Raw genomic sequence first — 20389 nt, 5'->3', positions numbered from 1 at the left:
GTGTGAAGGACCAGCCCCCCACATGGAACCACAGGCAGCTCTTTCCAGAGCAGACTTTGGAGAGAACAGATTTAGGAGGAAGGCAGGAAACCAGCACTGGGTTTCTGAAACAGTCAGCAGCAGCTGTGTCGTATCCTCACACATGTCCCATGAGAGGCAAAGATCAGCAAAAGTGCAGAGCCGCCCTGCTGAGGCACTGAGGTGGGCATCGTTTGCAGCAGTGTTTTATTTATTCCTGTAGCAGCCATGTAATATAAGTCCATGGGGACTACAGATTTTCTGATGATCACACGCAGCTCTGAGATCCCTGTGATTATGTCAACAGAAGCAAACGAGAGGACTGTTTGTATTATTGGCCTCATTTGCAGATGACGCAGCTGTGTCCCCCATGTTACCATTAAGGAAAGTAAGCCCTGAGTGACACTTTTTTTTGAATTATCACAAATGCTTTTTATTCTGCATACTTTTGTGTAATATGCTGTGAATCATAATCTTTTTAAAAATGGCTAAAATGTTACTCAGTGCATACAAATCATAGACAAAAGACTTTTACAAATAAGAAACAGATAATAGTACTATGGGTTTTTATGTATATGACATATTTCACTGCTATTTGTATAATAAAGCTCTAATTCTGTGACGTTAAAAAAGAATTAAATCCTGAAAAATACCAGAATCAGTCAGGGCTTGGAGAACTACAGTGATACTTACTTTACTCATATAGTAAGTAAAATTGTCTCTTCATTTTAGCAGGAAAAAAAAGTAATTTAGATGAGTTTTTGATCCTAGATCTAAACCTTATTTTTTCATAAGTTAAATTTTTCTAACCTTTATTTTAAGCTAAGTTACATAGAGCTTCTTGTATGAAAGGGGAAGGAAGAATATCAGGCATATGAAAGACACTAGGGTAAGTCATTTCCAAATCCTGTGTGATGAAATCCTTACAAAAAACATGTAGGCTCCGAGAGGGTTAGTAACAGGCTCAGAACCACACAGCAATGAGGAGTAAAGCCTAAGATTGAAAACAGCCTTCTGATTCTCACCCTGTCTCCCTTTTAGTAAATCATGCTGCTTCCCTCAAAAGGGACAGAAATATTAGGCCCAGTGATATGTTATAAGTGACTTTATTGCTTCCTAATTTTCTAAAAGTATCACAGCCTCCTTTATCATCATGATGAGCCCAACAATAATTCTACCAAAAGTGAATCAAATTTTCAACTATAAAATCACTCCCAAGACCCAAAAACTTGGTCCAGGAGCATTTGAAGAATTCCTTTTGTTTCCATTTGTCTCCCAGAGGCTTTATTTAACACGTGATCACATTCAACCTTACATCATATTCTGACAATGACTAGAGCCCTAGAACCAAGGCTCAATTCGGCAGATTGGTTAGTTTGAAGGATATTGTTTTATTTATAACTTGGATTCTGAATGCCTTCAATGTGGCAAAAGTCTCCCAGCCAAAATCTTCCTCTGCCCTCTGTCGGTGGGGCTGGGTGCTTTGCCCACAGGCTACCTTCCCTGCCTTGGAAGTCGTAAAGCCAGCTAAACTCCAACATTATAATACAACTGGGCCACTAGATGGCGATATTTGATTATGTGTCGCTTGAAGTTGCATTTATTCCTTGAGTAAATAACACGCACCACTATTTTCTCATAAATCAGGCTTTATTAGTTACAGCTTTACCATAGTTTCTTACAAAATATTTATTAAAAATACTTCATTACATAAAATTTTAAAAAAATTCATTAGGTATTCAGAAAAATGGTAATTAAACATCATATGTTGTAGCCACAGGGACAACTTTCAAGAGTAATATTTGACAAATAGATAGGAACAAGAACTCCCGGGGCACATAATCTCCTGGGAGCCTGAAATAGGATGAAACTTTGTCTATATAATGCTCAGGAGAAAACCAAAGTTATGTTGAGGGATCTTCCTCCTAATACGAAGTCCAACTGTCTCACTTTAGGTCAGGTGGCCTTCCAGCCAACCAAAGCTACAATCTGAGAAGCATAAGAAGCAGAAGCTTCAAGCTTTCAACTCCAGAGGTTACGCACAGGATGATTCCTGTGTGTATTCCTGGCCTCCTTCCAATTCTGGGAAGTTTCCTTTAACACCCCCCCCCCTTCACTCTATTCCTCTGTGTCAGAGGAAATGTGCATCATGGGATGTTTTTGTTAAAAACAAAAACTCTGAAACGCACTTTTTGGATAAGTTGGAAACTTTTTTAAAAATAAAACATGAGTATACATGCCTTTATGTATACTTTATGTATAAATATGGACACATATTTATCTTCTTATTTCAGATAAGGATGGTCACATTAATGGACTAAAAGTATAGTTTTTCTTTTTTTAAATTGTAATTTTTATTAGTATATCTTTGCAGCACATAATAATTACATTCCTGAGGGGAGTTAATACATGTACATAACACATCTTAATTCTTTGACATTTCTTTCTCCTCCCCTCCATTCATCTCTTGATTTCCTTCACATTTGCAAAGATCAATCTCCTTGTTTCCTGTTATTTATCTTTAATTTGTTCATTAAATTATTTGCACTTTAGCGTATGAAATGATCCCCTACAATATAGAGTTAGATACATAAATTTGAGAAATGTAAACCCTAACTTTTACTCCACTGAAGGGGCAGGAAAAGCCCAAAGATAAGTGAATAATTTTTGAAGAAAAGCCACTGAATTTGTTAAGGAAGAGGTAATTAGTGATCATTGATAAATAACTTCAGAGAAATACTGAGATACAAAGCCAAAATTTTTTTAAAAGGCTGCAAAGAAATGATTCAGAACATATACAGAGTCAGCTTTGCAGTCAAATGATAGGCAAATGGACAGATGGATAGAACAGAGAACTTTTTTTTAAGTCTATAAGAGACTAGAAAATGTTTTTGAAGAGAGAGAAAGTGAGAGGGAGAGAGAGAGCAAGCCAGGGGATATAGCTCAGTGGCATAGTGCCTGCCTGGCAAACATTAGGTTGTGAGCTTGATCCTCAGTGCCAACACAACAGGAAAAAAAAAAAAGCAAGATGCAGAATGATTATGATTCAGATGTTTTCATAAAGTTATTTGAGAGATGCTAGAGGAGAAAGCTAAGCCTAGGTGACGAGACTGATTCCATAAAGAGTTAAAATATTTCTGGGCTCAGGTTTGCTGTCCCAGCTTCCACCGCTAGCCTAGGAATTGAACTGCACACTTTGTATATCGTATGCACAGATTCTGGCTGACTGGATTTTTTGTGTTCTGTTCCTTAGGGGAGAGAGAGCTCCCATAGTGGGAGGAGTATGGTCATTTAGTCACCGAGCACAGCACTGCTTCTGTGGCAGCTTCTCACTTCCTGTGTGTCATCAGCAGCATCCAGATGTCCAGCTGATTTCAGAGAGATGCTGCAATCTACGTAACAACTTCGGCTTCAATTCTGAGAATCAAATAGAAGAATTTTAAAAACAAGATCAAAGAATTGGTGACTAGCCTTGGCCTCAGCTCACAGTCTCTAACTATTTATTGTCTTTGGTGTATAATGGAGCCTAACTGGGATGTGATCCCTCAGTTGCTTGGTAGCTTTTCTATAAGTAGGTCACGGTGGTTGGCACCATGGCAGTTTTCAAAACGAGAACTTATGAATTGTATTGATAGGTTTTCTGTTGTTGGAACAAAATATCTTGTATGTACAGCTTAAGAAGAAAAGATGTATTTTTTTGGCTGATGGTTTTAGAGATTTCAGTCCATGATCAGCTGGGTCTGAGGCAAAAACACCATGGAGGAGGAGGACAAGGAGGAAAGCTGTGCACCTCATGGCAAGCAGGAAACAGAGAGAGACAGGAGAGAAGGAGGGGAGAAGGGAGAGGGTATGGGAGAGGGGAGATGACAGGAGAGGGGAGAGAGGAGAGAGCCGGAGAGGAAAGTGTCTGAACACAAGAATATGCCCTTCTGGGTTATGCCCCTAGTGAGCGGCTTCGTCTGACCAGGCCTTGTCTCCAATAGCACATTAAGTTATGGACTCGTCAGTGGGTTAGCTAATAAGGGAATAAGGTTAGAGCCCCTTATTCCCTTCCAAAAATCTCACCTCTGAACACCTGAGCCTTTTGGGGGACATTCTTGTGTAAACCATGGCAGGAAACTTTAAGAAGTCAAACATGTTTGTTTGTTTTTTTTTATTTTAAAGAGATTAAGATAAAAGAGGACGTAACAAAGCAGATCAGAACAGAACAATTTAAGCAACACAGTATTTCACAAGACAATCCAATATATTAGTAGCTACCATAATGTCTCTTTCCTTGAAATAGTGGAGTATACCCTCATACCCAATAGTATCAAACATAACAAAATATGTAAAACTATTAAAGAGAATGAAAGTATTACAGGACATTCAGAACCAAATAACAGAAAACGAAAAGTGGTTGCTATATTTTCTCATTGTCCATAAAAGACACAACATGATAGAACCAATGGAAACAGAAGAACAAAAGCATGGTAGGACTTCAAATCAAGATGATATTAAATTAGCACTGGCCATTATAATGTCTTATTTTCTTCAAAATAGCTCTTCATACCATCACAGACAATAATAAAATCAAACAACCAAGGGCAAAATCATTCCAACTAATGAATGGGAAGAAGTCAAACATGTTTCAGGAGCAAGAAAACTACGAAGGATTAGGGAGACCCCCCAGGAACTTGTCTGCCATTGAGTATCTTGGGGACCTTTAAATGTTAGGGGTCACTGATCCTATTCCCAGTCCTGAGACACTTTTGAGCTTCCGGTCTGAGACAGCATGGAAATTCTATACGTATGTTCCCTTTCACAAGCTGTTCATCAGAAGGGATACAGGGAAGCATTTTTGCACCAACCTTATTCATATGTCTTGTTTCCTTCCTGCTCATTTTTCCCGACATCTAATTTATATTTTCTTATCTTTATGTACACATTAAAATCACTTTAAATGCTTCTTGGGAATAATACAGTATAAATTAATAGGAGAAAATAAATGTACTGAGCTGAGTATACTGCCCCAAATAAATACCTGATTTTTTACTTTGGTCCACTCAATTGATTTAAACCTTCTTCCCCACTAAAGCTCACAGAAGAACCAGAAGGACCTAAGTAGTTCTGAAAGTACCCTTCTCCTGACCTTGCAGAGTTGAGATTTCCCAAGCAAGAGCATTTGGGCAGATGTTGCTCCTGGAGTCCCAGGAGGGAAGGACCCTACCTTCCCTTGAATAGTTCAAAAAGCTCCTCCCATTTTCTATTTTTATGCTGATATAAAGACCTCTGAGCAAAGGGGACGGGCCAAACAGGTGCAAGGGGTGCAAGCCTCAATTAGTATCCATATGTGCACGGCCTTAAGCTTAATTTAGCATCTGTTATATCAACCCATTCATTTTTCCCCTAGTTTCATAACTACATGTGAAGAAAATAAAGGTTTCTTTGGGACTTTTGATATTCATATGTAATTGGGCTTAAATTAGCAAAATAGAAGTGACAAATTTTAAGAGTGTAATCACAAAATTCAATCAGCAAGGGACTTCTGGCCTGGAAAAGATAGAAGAGCCCCACTTTTCTGTTGTGTTGTTTGTTTTGTTTTTTTCCCATTACCTGCAAGTTTATAAATCTTGGAAATGGCACAAGAAAGAACTAAAAGTATTCTGAAGGACACTAAGAATGTGGTGGCCTGGTTTGAGAACTCAGGACCAAAATAACAAAAGGGAACTTACACACACACACACACACACACACACACACACACACGTGCACACACACACCCTAATCAACAAAAGGTATCCTAGCAGCTTAACTTGGATCTAACAGATGTCTCTGGCAACCACACCTGAGGGGCCAGTAGTTGCCAGCCCTACCAAATATAAGCAACTAGAGGACTCTCCTCTCGTGGACCTGCAACTCCTCTTCTGATAGGCACTAAGGTAAGTAAGAGGAAACACTAAGAGAGATCCAGGTAAAGTGGGTGGCTTAACTGGGGAAGCCTCTCTGTCTCCCCAAGCCTGAGCCTCTCCTCCCAGAGTCATCAGGGCTGACTGGTGGAATCAAGAAAAGGAGCCACCTGACAGAAACAGTCCTGCAGCCAGCAGCGTTGTCCTAAAAGTCTTGTTATGGAACCAAGATGCCCTGGACCAGAGAAACTCAGCAACTGGGTCGGCAGCAGTATTTCCCCTTCAGCAAAAGATAGGACTACCAAGACAAAAGAAATTCCTCCCGTCCCCTCAGGGGGGCACCAACAGAGACCACTGGGAGCCAGGCAGCACATATAAACCAGACAGACACCCTGCAGAGACTTTCAGAGTTACTGGATAGTAAGCAAGTAGCTAGGCGCTAAACCCAATGACTCTCTGTAAAATATTTAAATGTAACCCAGAGTCTCCTAACATAACAAAAATACCCAGAATATAAACCAAAAACCTAGAAAATCACAGCTGTAATGAAAAAAGGAAACCACTGATGCCAACACTGAGATGAATGTGATGTTGGAATTATTAAGAATTTTAAAGCAAGCATCATAAAAATGCTACAGTAAAAAAAATGCCTCAGTAATCAATTACAAATGATCTTGAAACAAAATTGAAAATCTCTGAAGAATTATCTGAGAAAAAAGAAAATTATAGAAATGAAAAATAAATTGAAAACTTGCTGGATAGGCTCAATGGTAGTGTTGATGGGGAACAAAAATTGTGACCTGGAGGGTAAAATAGCAATTAGACTTAAAAAAAAAAAAAGATGAACAAAGCCTCAGGGGTCTATGTAACAATAATGAATTTCCACATTCAGGCCATTGAAAGCCCAAGAAATGAAGGAAAAAGAGGATAGAGATTGAAATAATGGCTAAAAATGTACCAGATTTTATTAAGTGCTTCAGCCCCAGGATTCAAAATGCTAGGGCTGGGGATTTAGCTCAGCAGCATAAGTGCCTGCCTTGCAAGCAGACAGTCATGAGTTTGATCCCGGGTACAGATAAAAAAAAAAAAGAAAGAAAATACTAGTAAATCCCAAGCAGGATAAATTCAAAGAACTCTATGTCTTACATATCATAATTAAAATTTTGAAAACTAAAGAAAAACTCCTTAAAATATCTAGAAAGAAATAGTACATCACTTGTAAAGAAATACCCATTTGAGTGGGTTTCTCATATAAAACCAAAAACTGTATACACAAATAGCCCAATAAGTTTAAATGCTGGAAGAAAACTGTCAACCTACTTTTCAAGAAGGAAATGATGCTTTTAAAAATTCACAGACAAATGAAAACTGCAAGATTTTGGGACCAAAAGACTTCCCCTTAAAATATTGTCTCAAAGAAGTTCTGCAACAGAAAGCAATGGATAAAAGAAGGAGATGTTGATGAAACACAACAGAACAGGGAGAAGTATGGGTCCATATAATCTCTTCCTTATGACTTTTATAAATGATATTTGATGATTGAAACAAAAAAATTAATGATGTGTAATGTTCAGTGATATTTAAAGATGAGCCAAAGAGACCTCAATGAAGTGAGTTTTCCACCATTCAAGGTGCTAAACGTTGGCACCAGTACACTCTGATAAATAATGTAAAACACCCCGAGCAACAACTAGTTTTGTTTTTATGTAGACAGACTCAAAAGTACTATAAGTAAATCAAGATGGAATCCTAAAGCATAATCAAGGACCAGGGGTTTAGCTCAGTGGTGTAAGCACCTACCTGGCAAGCGCTAGATCTTGAGTTTGATCCCTGGTACCAACAAATAAATAAATAAAAGCATAGTCAAATACATGCAGTAAGTTAAGAAAAAAGACTGATCAAAGAAAAATAGATATAACAGACTAAACTGCAGACAAATCAATTATCTTACATATAAATGTTTTAAATACAGCAGTAAACAGACAGATTCAAAGAGTGAATTTTTTTTAAAAAATTATAGAGTACCTAGGAAAACTTTAAATTCAAAAACAAGTTGAAAGTTAAAAAGTGGCAATAGCTATACCATGTAAATATTAATAACAATTTTTAAAAATTAGAAATATCAGTAGTGATGTTCAGTAAAGTAGATTTCAAAGCAAAGTTCCAGAAATGAAGAGTTATTAGATAATAACAAAAAGATCAAGCCACCCAGCAAACACGTGTAGTTTACTAAATGTTTACAGACTAAGCTACCTCAGATACATAAAATGAAAACCAGAAAGAAAAAAACTGAAACACCGTACATGGTAATCAAAGGGTTACGAATCTCCACACGCAATCTGCTTTGATGCCACACTTCTGCTCAGCATGTACTGGACAGTCATGACGCACTGTACTAATGACTGAACAAAGTACAAGATAAAAGCAAATACAAAAACCATTATTTTCTCCCCTGAAATGGTGTTTTATCTTTCCAAAAGGCCAAAACATACAAATACCTTTAACTAAATCTAAAAAGCCTTTTTTGAGACCTAAGCGCAAGGCCCTCGACAATTTTCAGATCTGATATACAACTTTTGACTTTTGTTGTGATACATGTCTCTCGAAGATTCCCCAAAGAACAGAAAATGTTCTAAAAAAGACATTTCTAAGATAGCTACATTTGTCAGCTCAGACCCTATCCTACATCTTTATTCCCTGACAAAACCCCAGTCTCTCACTTTCTGATTCCTCTCTTGGAAATGTACCTGCTGCCCTTAACAGCGTACTCAGCAATGTAAACAGACTCCTGTCTTTCCTATATTCTTTCTCTATTACTAAATTCTTTTGTTGCCTGCATCTCAGGCCCTCTATGCACTGCCTACCACTACGATATGAGAAATTTAGAAGAATCTACAATTATTGGAAACTTCAAAACTCCACCTCAGTGACAGATAGAGCTATGAGGCTGAAAATCACGAATAGAAGATCTGGACACCGAAATCAACAGACCTAATAATATACATTTAAAAAAAAAAAAAAAAAAAAACACCCAGCACCAACAGAATACATGTTTCTCAATTGCCCATAGAATGCTGACCAAATAGAAAAATAAATAAAACATACTAAATGAAACTTGAAGGAGATAAAGTCATACATTGTGTGCTCTGACCAAAATGGAAGCAAACTGGAAACTTCTAACAAAAACAAGCAACTCTCAAAACATTTAAAAACCAAGCAACACACTTCTAAATAATTTGCAGAGTAAGAGGAAGTTAACTTTCCTCAAAGGAAATGAAGAATATATAGAACTAAATATAAATGAAAACATAAATCATAGTATATTCAACTTCAATTCGAGAGATCTTCTTTCTTAAAAGATTCCTTTCAGGGGGCTGGGGATTTAGCTCAGCAGCATAAGCGCCTGCCTTGCAAGCAGGCAGTCGTGAGTTCGATTCCCGGTACCAATAAGACCAAAAAAAAAAAAAAAAAAAAAAGATTCCTTTCAGACTATTGAAAAAAAGATGAAAGAAACAGCTGAGCAGCTAAAGCCATTGGACCGTGAAGCTTCAGGTTTCAAATGGACTTCCTGGTATCAAAATGCAAATGCTAGCACTCTTACATTTCCTCTGATCTTACAGCCCTCTGTTCCCAACTTAGCTTTATTATTAAGCAGAACTTCCAGTTATGTTTATTTTAGATAAATAGCCTAAAAGAGAAAATTTTTATTTAAAGTTATTTTGGAACATCTACAGAAAGGGAACTAAAAATCCTGATGTTATCTTTTTTAAAAAGCTGCCCTTGTGAAATTTTTAGGGAAAACAAAATTCATAGAGCTCATTTTTAAGTTCAGGTACACCAAGACATAAATTAGCCAAGCCTTTGGATTTCTTTTAATTATTTCAAACACATTTCATAATTCATGAAAAACAATAGTTTTCATGTCAGATAAGTCATTAGATAATTTGACAGCAAAAAATCTTAATTTCTTCACCTCCCATGGAAGGGAAATAAGTAGAGAAATGGATACAGATAGAGCACATTCAAGTTTTGTGTTACAATCTTATCTAGATGTATATTAGTTATTAAATACAACTTTTCTTCAGATAACATGGTGGATTGGAACTGATGGTCAACTTATAACACCAACTGAACTGAATCAGCATGGTACGGAGCATGAATGGTCCACCTGAGGATTGTTGTCAACATAAAAAGGAGAATTGGCGAGGAAGAATTGAGTGTTATTGGTTCTCTGTGGTAGTGATTCTCCTGCTGCTGTTAGTTGTCCTGGAGGAGCTTGTGGAGCTTCTTTCCTGATGTGAACTTGGCTGTTCTCATCGTCAGAGGAGCTCGGACCTGGTTATCGCTGAGAACGGCTGTGGTTCACTTTGGAGGAGCTCTGGTCTTTACTGCTTCCTGGCTCCAGGGGGAAAGATGGTGTGCTGTTCAGTCTCTAGAAGTTTGTCACTTCCTGATATGCACTCAGCTGGTCTTATCATTAGAGGAGCTTGGAACCTTATCACTGAGGATGGCTGTGGTACTTTTTGGGAGAGCCCTAGTCCTTATTTTGAGCCTCACTTTCTGGCTGCAGTGCAGAACTCTCAGCCTACTGGCACAGATCCTTCATCCCACTGGCACAGACTTTCTAGCTTTTACACTAATCTTTGGGCCTTCCAACTCTAGATTCTTGAAACAGATTTGCATGAGTCATTGTCATGGGCTCTAGGTCTTCAGCTAGACTTGCGGGGGCATTGTCATGGGTTCTACGTTTTCAGCTGGACCCATGCCATGGGATCCAGGTTCTCAACTGGATTCCTTGGGTCCTAGTGTGTGGACAGATTTCCTGCATTCTTTCTTTTGTATTTAACTCTTGGGTGACCAAGTATTATATGTCCTATACTGCCTTGTTCTCTTTGCAAACCCCAGACTACAGCACATACCCAGGTATAAACATACTGTGTTTTCTTAGGCCCAGTTATCATAAAAAAGTGACTTATAGCATGATGTCTGAGTTTTAAAAGTACTATTACCTCCTGTCATTTATTTTGTTCAGTATCCTTTTGAACTGACAGCCTTCTAAGAAAGAGTCATAAATTTTGACGTGAATATTTTGTTCCTTAAGTGACATATTATACCACTTACAATGTATATATTATTTTATCAGAATTTATAACACAGTAAAAGTTTGGTTCAAGAGTATAATTCATTCCAGAAATATGCTTTGTAATACAAAGTACATATCAAAGCAAATTTCCTCATAAGAAATAATGGAAACTCAGATGATTCATTCCATGAACCAAAAATACCCATATAAAAATGATAACCAAAAAAAGATAATAATACTGTAACATAATACAAAATAATAATTAAAATACAAAATATAAAGAAAACTAAATTATCTTTCAGTTACATTTGAAAACTTTTTCCTTCCTTTTTAAAAATTTATTATCGCTTCTCGGCCTTTTGGCTAAGATCAAGTGTAGAAATTTATTTATTTATTTAATTTTATTTTTAAGAGAATAAAACCAAACAAAACAGAAGAGTCAGGCAAAACAAAACAATGTACATGATACATGACTTCAAAATCAAATGCAAGAAAATCAATAATAGCTACCATAATGCCTCTTGTTATCTTCAAAAGAACTGCCCATACCATCAGGCATAATAAAATCAAACAACATAGTATATAGTAAAAGCAATAAAAACAAAACAATGGAATCAGTATAGGACTTCAAAACAAGCCAACAGTGGCTACCATAATGCCTCTTACATAATGCCCAATGTAGCTGCCTGTGCCATCAGACATGATACAATCAAACAAAGCAAAACAACAAAATCAATTAAAACAAAACAATGAAAGCAATACAAGGCTTCAAAAAAAAGACAATAGAAAATCAACAATGACTACCATAATATATCTTGCTATCTCCGAGACAGCGGTCCATACAGCAAATGTAATAAAATTAGACAAATCAAAACAGAATAAAACCAAACAGAACAATGAAAACAATATGGGTTTCAAATCATGATAATAGATCAATAGTGGGCACTGCCTTCTCTTTTTAGACACTTTCTCCCCTTTCACTTTCACAATAGGTATTGTGCATTTTGGTTTTTGGGTGTTTTTTTTTTGTTTTTGTTTTTTTTTTTTTTTTTGTCTTTTTCTTTTTTATCAGTACCGGGGATCAAACTCACGACTGCCTGCTTGCAAGGCAGGCACTTATGCTGCTGAGCTAAATCCCCAGCCTCTATTGTGCATTTTGGATCACACTAACTCCTTTAGTTTTTTATACTAGGGAGACAACACAATATTTACTCATGTGACTCTGAACCATTTTATCCATGAGCATGATCTCAAGATGTATCCCTTTACCTACAAGAGCCTTGAGATTATCTTTCTTAATAGCTGACTGGGTTTCCATTGTTTTTCTTATCCACTCTGCTGCTAATGGGAAAGCTACCCCACTTCTTTCTGGTTCCCTGTCACATGGAGCATTGTTTTCTCACCTTTGATTTTCAGCCTATAAACCTTCTTTCCAGTTAAATGTGTTTCTTGTATAAAGCATGTTAATGGACCCTGTCTGTTGATCCACTCTGTGTTTCTTTTTGTTGATGAATCGAGGCCATCTATATTAGTGATTATGGCCAACAAGCTCTGCCTCATTTCTGCCATGCTATTTTCCTGCTGTTGGTTGCCTGATTTTCCCTTTCATTCCATTGTCTGCCCCACTCAGTGATTCCCCTCTGCCCCTCTGCTGCTATTCTTGGAACCACAGTCTTTTTTTTTTCTTTTTTGTCTTTTTCTTTTTTTATCGGTACCGGGGACTGAACTCACAACCACACACTTGCAAGGCAGGTGCTTATGCCGCTGAGCTAAATCCCCAGCCCCCCACAGTCTTTTTTTTAAATCTTTCTCTAGAATGTCCTTCAGTATTTTTTGTAGGGTTGGTTTGGTGGTCATGAACTCCTTCAGTTGTTCTTTGTCATGGAAGTATCTTGTTTAGCTATTAATTTTGAAACATGGTTTTGCAGGGTACATCAACCTAGGTTGGAAGTTGTTTTCTTTCAGGGCTTGGAATACTTTGCTCCACACTCTTGATTTGATGGTTTGTGTGGAGAAGTCTGTCGTGATTCTGATGGGTTTTCCTCTATAGGTGATCTGTTTCTTTTCTCTAACAGTTTTTAATACTCTGTTCTTGTGCTGAATTGCTGGCATCTTGATTAATATATATCTTAATTAATATCTGGATGTATTTTTTTTATTATGGCTATCTGGAGTTCTGTATGCCTCACTTAATCTGAATATCACCTTTTCCCATGCTTGAGAAGTTTTCTGATATTGTTTCTTTTTTTTCTTTATTTTTTAATGAATAAGGGAGGGGATGAGATAAAAGGGGACATAACAACATAACAATACAGGTTAAAGCATAACACTTTCAGCAACCTAGTGCTTCACCACCAAATAACCCGACTTAATAGTAGTTATCATAGAGTCTTCTTCTTTGAAATATTTGAATATAACTTCATATGCTATAGCATCAAATATATCAAGACTGTGTAACACCATTCAAGTGGATGAAAGCATTGTAGAGTATTTAGAATCAGCTAACAGAAAAAAATGATCAATGGTTTCAATATTATCTCTTTGCCTATAACAATTTTTGTTTATACTACCACATACGATAGAGTCCAGCAAGTTACAACATAATAAAATCAATGGAGACAGAAGAACCATAGTGCTGTTATTAAATCAGCACTAGCTGTTATTATGTCTTATTTTCTTCAAAGTGGCTGTTCATTGCATCACTGGCCATGATATCAAACAGCCCAGAATAAAGCCATTCCAATTAATGAGTGAAAATTTTATAAGGCTTCAAGGCCATATAATGGGGAATCATGGTTATCACGTACTTTTACATATTTGATTCATTTCCTACACTAGGGAAACTATTCAGAGTTCCCACACAGATGCAAGTTTGATTTAGTTCACTTATGAGTATGGTTTCAAGCTGTGCCCATTTATTGATAAGTACCTCAATGTGATCCTTCTTTATAGCTGAGTAGTACTCCATTATATAGAAGTACCACAGCTTTTTTATCCATTCCTCGGTTGATGGACATTTGGGTTGTTTCCATGATCTAGCAATTACAAATTGTGCTGCTATAAACATAGGTGAGCATATATCACTTTGGTATGATGTTTTCAGTTCTTCCAGGAAGATGCCTAGTAGTGGAATAGCGGGAACAAATGGGACTTCCAATCCCAGCTTTCTGAGAAATCTCCAGACTGACCTCCACAAAGGTTGTACCAATCTACACTCCCACCAACAGTGCAGGAGAGTTCCTTTTTCCCCACAGCCTCTCCAGCATTTGTTGTTGTTGGTTTTCTTGATCCTGGCCATTCTTTCAGGAGTGAGATGAGTCCCTAGATCTCAGTGTCTGATATTGTTTCTGTAAATAGACTTTTAATCTCATTTGTGTTGACCCCTGCTTTTCCCTCACACCTATTATTCTTTAGTTATGTTTCTTTGCATTGTCTTCCAGCCATTGAATTTTTACTTCCTGGTTCCTTGTTATTTTTAAGAGATTTTTTCCTTTTGCAAACACAAGCTGAAAATCTGTCTTCAAGGTTGGAAAGTCTATCTTTAGTTTCTTTCAAGCGCTTTTGCCAGCTTTCAATGGAGTTTTTAATTTCCTGGGTGTCTCTTTGAATCTGTTTCATGTATTCAAAATCTTTTTTATATTGTTCAAGGTTTCCCTCATTTTCCTATGCTCTTCTATTTTTTTTTATCTGCCTTCTTTTTTGTTTTTTAATCAGTACCAGGGATCAAACTAACCACCGCACGCTTGTAAGGCAGGTGCTTTTACCACTAAGCTAAATCCCCAGCCCTGTATCTATGTCTTCTTTAGAGGTGCTTAGCAATTCTTTTATTACATTTTTCATTTCCTCTTTTACCTGAGATAGTATTTCTGTTCTAATTTCTTTTATAACCGCATGAAGTTGTTTCTTCACTTCAGTTGCTGTTATTTCAAAAATTTCAGGTGTGCAACTCCCAATCTCTTCTGGTTTACATCTCCTGGACCAACTCTGCTTGGCTTGGAGGTGAGAGTTTGCCTTTGCTTCTTCATCCTGACATATTCCTGGGCTCTTCTGGACAAGTGGGTGGTGGGATTCCAGGCACTTCCTCATTGACTACAATTTCTCTGCAGTGAGACTGATTATTTTAGCCAGTGCTGGCTGTGGGTATCTGATGGTGGCCATTGGGTGCGCTGGGACAGGGCTGTCTGCTGTTTTTCCCAGCCTGCACTGGCTCACCAGTCGCTGGTGGAGTGTATGTGGAGATGGAGCTCAGTCCAAGTAATTTCCATGGGTCTGCTTCCAGCTAGGAGCTGCTTGGCAGCTTATCTGGCCCGGCTCCAAAATGGCTCCTGGCCAGTCACTCTCTCCTGGGGAAGAACTGAGCTCTCCACACTCACTGCCAGCCAGTGCAGTCCTCTGCATCTGCCACTCCCCTCGTGGCTAGTCTCTTTGCAGAGGCCTCTGGGGTTGCCAGCCATCACTGTCATCGTGCATGAGTCCCTAGATTTCAACAGCTCCTGTCACACAGTGGGTCCAGCTCTGGGTGAAGGCACAGCCAGCTACCACTTTCTTCTTCATTTAAGTTTTTCTTTTTTACTCTCTGTGGGCTTCAATTCTCACTTTAGACTCTTCCTGGGTGCAGAGGGCCCTTCCCTCCTTGTCTTCCCACAATGCTATATTCCAGCATCCGGACTGTCTCTCTCAGAGAGGCTGTCTACTCTGCTTACTATTCCTCCATCTTCCCAGACGCCACATTTGAAAACTTTTATGGCTGGTGTGAGGGAGACAAGAGAAAGAAAGGTTCTTGTGTAGGATGACCTTGACTGTCACTAATCACTGCTCTCTATTGGCTCAGTGGAATTTTTATCTTTCTGTGCAAAATTTAACAAGAAACCTACCCAATAACACTCACTTTTTGCTTCCTTTTAAGAATTGCTCAGAAATGTGATGCTACATTGTTGTTAAACAGATTAACCACTTGCCCTGCTACAACTTTATTCCAGTTGTGATTTTGTACAACATTTTGCACTGTTTCCCACATTTGATACATCTCCCTAATATCATTTGAAGCACACGATTCCTCTACCTTTACCTTTTCCTGCTCCTCCTTTGCAGACAAGGTCTCCTCATAAGCTCTTGCTGCTGGGGTATGATTATCCACATTCTCACAGGGATGGAGAGGAGAGAGAAACCATTGACTGATTCACTTGCAATTATGTGATATTCAGCATCAGTTATTACTCATATTGTAAGACATCATTTGTCTATCAAGTTAAAATTCATTAGAAATGTTCATTTATCTTGTGGCATACTCACAGAATAAGTTACTTGAAATCCAAGGTTTTATTGTAGTTGATAATCTGTTATATACTATTTACTCTGTACAGATTTTATATTAACTCGGTTTCTTCATTCCTGAGTTCTATATTTGTTTTGAAGTGGGGGTTTGAGACAGGGTGTCACTATGTGGTGTAGACTGGCCTTGAACTCACTTATGTAGCCCAGGCTGGCCTCAAACCTGAGACAACCCTCTTGATTCAGCCTCCCAAGTGCTGGGATTATAGGCGTTCACCACCATGTCTACATATGAATTCTATTTTTATTCACCTAGCTTACCTGGATTTTAGCATTAAAGATCTTTTATTAAAAAAATTTTATGTTGGCCATCGTGGTAAACACCTGTAGTCTCAGCACTCCAGAGTCCAAAAAAGAAAGTTTGCTTCTAGTTTGAGGCCAGCATGAGGTACATAGTGAGGTCAAGAGCAACCTGAATTAATAACAAAACCCTTTCTCAAAAAACAAACAAATTCTCGTAAAGGTAATGCCTTTGAATTTGTTCATGTATACAAATATTGTCAGTATCCATAAAACTTTGACCCCACCTTGGTATAATGTTTTCTTTAAAATATTGTAGCAATTGGTCGTCAATCTTTTGATATTATATGTGGCTATGGGAAAAACAGAACAATTAGTTGGAATATTTTTATTTATTAGTCTTCTTTTCTCTTTAGATCAATTGTATCTTAAAGTCAGTGCCCGAATCAACTGCATCAGTATCGTCTGGGAATTTGTTGAAATGCAATTTCCCAGGCCCAATTCATAGTTTTGAGTTAGGAATTCTAAGCACAGAGCCTGACAATCTGTTTTTAAAAAAACCTATCCAGATGCTTCTTGTGCACATTGAAAACTGATAACTGATTAAATATTTACTTTTTCTTCTCAAATACAGATGTCTTCCCTTGAAATTTAATAACCAGATTGAGGATCAGATTGGAAGCACTTTAGCTGGTGGAGGATGCAGAGTAAATAGATACATCACTTAGTTCTTAGACTGGATGGACATTCGTCTTGAGATAGCTTTAATTCATGCTGTTGTTCCAGCATATTTTTATTTCACTCTCAGAGCTGTTCTAATTTTGTGGATAGGTTATGTGGTTATCCTGTTTATATGCAGAGTCCAGTTTTTCTTTTTAAATATCAATGGCTTGGACCTGGGGTGTAGCTCATTGGTCTCATTTTTTCCTAGCATGATGAGGTCTTGATTCCACCCCCAACAGCTCAAAAAATAAAACAAAACTATATGGTTGATGAAAATATCCCATTTTTAGCAGATGAATGATCTCATCGGCTTCTGTCTAGGTTCTTGGTGTCCTGAACAAAGAACTGATCAAGACACACAGAAAAACAGCAGAAGTTTACATTCACTGAAGGCAAAGAGTTCTGTACTCCGTAAAGTGAGAGTGGGTGGGTGAAATGATCCACAGTGGAAGTCAGGATAAGGAGAAGGGTCTTTTTTATCCAGAATTTCACTGAAGGCAAAGAGTTCTGTACTCCGTAAAGTGAGAGTGGATGGGTGAAATGATCCACAGTGGAAGTCAGGATAAGGAGAAGGGTCTTTTTTATCCAGAATTCCACACTCATGTTTTTTATGTAAATAAGTCACTGAGACAGTTGTTCTGTTAAACACTCATGTGACATCACACCATGTATAAACTGTCCTATCAAAAACTCATTTGGCTTCTTGGGTTTCTGATTGAGCCAAAATAGCAATTTTCTGATTGGTTCTGTGTACTCAGATGATGGTGTCACTGTGTTGGGAGTGTCCTCTCCCTGGGGGGTGTCCCTCATCCTGTTGCCTTGTCTTACTATGAACTCTGTGGAAGACTTGATAGGAGATGCAAGATAGAGGCCCTTGGGGTTTCAAAGAAAAAAATTCCTGTTTTGAAAGTTAATTATCCTCATTTCAAAAGCTAGCTTTTGCCTTGCTGTTGGACCATAGCTGAAAGCAGATACCTAGGACACCAGTTGCATCACATTGTCTAATCTAATAAATCAGAGTCCAGCACACCATTAACCCACCTTCATCATGTGATGTACTATATTTGGGATTAGGCTTCAGCAGGTCCTGAAAGCAGTTTGAATGACTGAGTGACTATCACTCTTGGAGTCCCTACTTTTGCCCACATCTGTTCTTAAGCCACAAGGAGTATTCTTTATGACCAGTTGACTAGGGAAAAAGACAGAACCAAGGATGTGGCTCAATGGCAGAGACGTGCCTAGAACTCACGAGCCCCTGAGTTCAATCTCCAGCACTAAATGGGTGGGAATAGTTTCTCATTCTGCATAACGCTGGAAACGGACTTCCACATTGCAGCAGCTACAAAGGGTTGACCGTGGAGTCAAAGAATGGGGAATTCCTTCCAGAAGGTAGAATTTTAAGCACATCTCATTTCTTATTTTGCTGAAATGAAAGATGGCCTGAGGAACAGCTCTGTAATGACAGATAGTTAGAAGTTAATGAGTTAGTAGGATATTTGGGGAAAAGAATAAGAATGAATTGGAAAACTTGTCTTCAGGAGAAAGAGCTACGTGATCTCTCAGAAAGAGCAGAAAGCGTGAGGATATTTGTGTCCTAAACAAGTGTTCACCAAAGGTTTTTACTGCAAGGGAGGTTTTCTTTCACAAGTAAACATGATGACTCTCTTCTTTCAGCTCTAGGGACTTTGTGGTCAGTTATTCAGTGCTAAAAACTCTAGTGTGTTAAACTATTGTGATTACTACATGAGCCCTTCTGTTTATTAACATAATCAGTCCGTGCAGTCTCTCATAATCAGGTGCTACTCCTTAATGCCTAGGATGACATCATCCTTATTGAAATCACGAAACTCCAGTATTTTCCATCCCCACCTCAGGCATAGAAGACATACACTGTGATGCTTTTCAAATATGTTGCTACTGCCTTGTCCTCATTAATGAATTTCTCAATGCTTTTATGGCAAGCTTATCTTCAGGGCTTCAATGTAACAACAAATTCACTCTAACATTCCCATCTACCTAAATCTTATCTACAAGGGATCTCTGAAATCTCAACTCAGCATAGGCCATAAGTAAATCCAATTTTCAGTCTGCCAACAAGTGCAGAAGAATACAGAACTTTACCAACTGTGTGTGCTAGCATATCTCTGAGCATATAAGTGAATAAGTACACTTATATGATAATTTCAGCTGAACTCAGATTTGTATCCTGGTGCAGTGCTATTATAATTACATATTTTGCTGAACAGAAACAGTGCAGTTTTAGAGATCCTATGCCATGTGGGCCTTTTATTCCCAAGTTTGATTTTGTAACTGGCCCCATGGGTATTTTAAAGGATTTACTTCTGCATCTACGGAGGCAGCGAGAGTGAAGTGGGCCCTGAGGAGAATCTGGACTCATTTGCCGAGTAATCAGCTAAGTAAGATCTCTAGGTTTGTATTATTTATGTATTTATTTATTTATTTTTGTCTTTTTGAAAAGGGTCTCGCTATGCAGTTCAGGCTGGCCTTGAGCTCACTTTGTAACACAGGCTGGTCTCAAACTCACAACAATCCTCCTGTCTCAGCCTCCTGAGTGCTGGGATTACAGGCGTGTGCCTGGCAACCTCTAGGTTTTTAAACAAGGCAAGAGCACCATCAGTCAGGAGATAGAGACTGCTTCTGCTGGCAACAGAAGCTCAGTGGGGTTTGCAACTATTAATGGTGTAACAGAATCCTTCTAGGACCTTGAAAGGTATGAAGAGTTCTCCCCACTAGCAAGCTTGCAATAAATGCTACTGTGGTAAACACCAGCTAAGTGTCCTATAATCCAACTCAGTTCTGACAAGCTATTTGGAGGACTGCTGTTCCTCTGGGCTTTTATGGAGACTGCATTGTATATCTAATGCTAATGGACCAAGTCAAGGCCTATCTGGGCAGATTCCTCCCTGTCTTCTTATGCGACATTCTTGCTACCAGGTAAGGGACAGAAATAGGAATCTTGCCATCCTCTAGCAGTCAGACAAGGAAAGTTGGTGAAACTGGAGCTTCTATGACCCATTTTAAGAAAAAAATTCTACTTTGAATGACCTGCTTGAGGGTAGGGAACATGCACAAAACCAATAATATG

The 20389-nt window shown here is 38.2% G+C and overlaps 1 protein-coding gene and 1 pseudogene across 3 annotated transcripts in view; both read left to right on the top strand.

The window, feature by feature from the left end:
- The window catches only part of Ildr1 (immunoglobulin like domain containing receptor 1), a 31003-nt gene extending 26491 nt beyond the window's left edge, over positions 1 to 4512 (top strand). For all 3 annotated transcript variants that reach the window (XM_063225076.1, XM_013151837.3, XM_013151836.3), the window contains one exon: positions 3272 to 4512. In XM_063225076.1, the coding sequence (XP_063081146.1) occupies positions 3272 to 3313 (42 nt within the window). In that variant the 3' untranslated portion in view covers positions 3314 to 4512. The remainder of the gene's footprint in view (positions 1 to 3271) is intronic.
- Positions 4513 to 11332: 6820 nt separating this feature from the next.
- Positions 11333 to 11415, top strand: LOC111756643 (U2 spliceosomal RNA; annotated as a pseudogene).
- Positions 11416 to 20389: the final 8974 nt, after the last annotated feature.

The sequence above is a fragment of the Cavia porcellus genome, unplaced genomic scaffold (assembly GCF_034190915.1).
Source record: "Cavia porcellus strain 051 isolate PalLab524CR breed Dunkin Hartley unplaced genomic scaffold, mCavPor4.1 scaffold_15, whole genome shotgun sequence".
Taxonomy (NCBI): Eukaryota; Metazoa; Chordata; class Mammalia; order Rodentia; family Caviidae; genus Cavia; species Cavia porcellus.
This window is presented reverse-complemented; position numbering and strand designations above follow the sequence as displayed.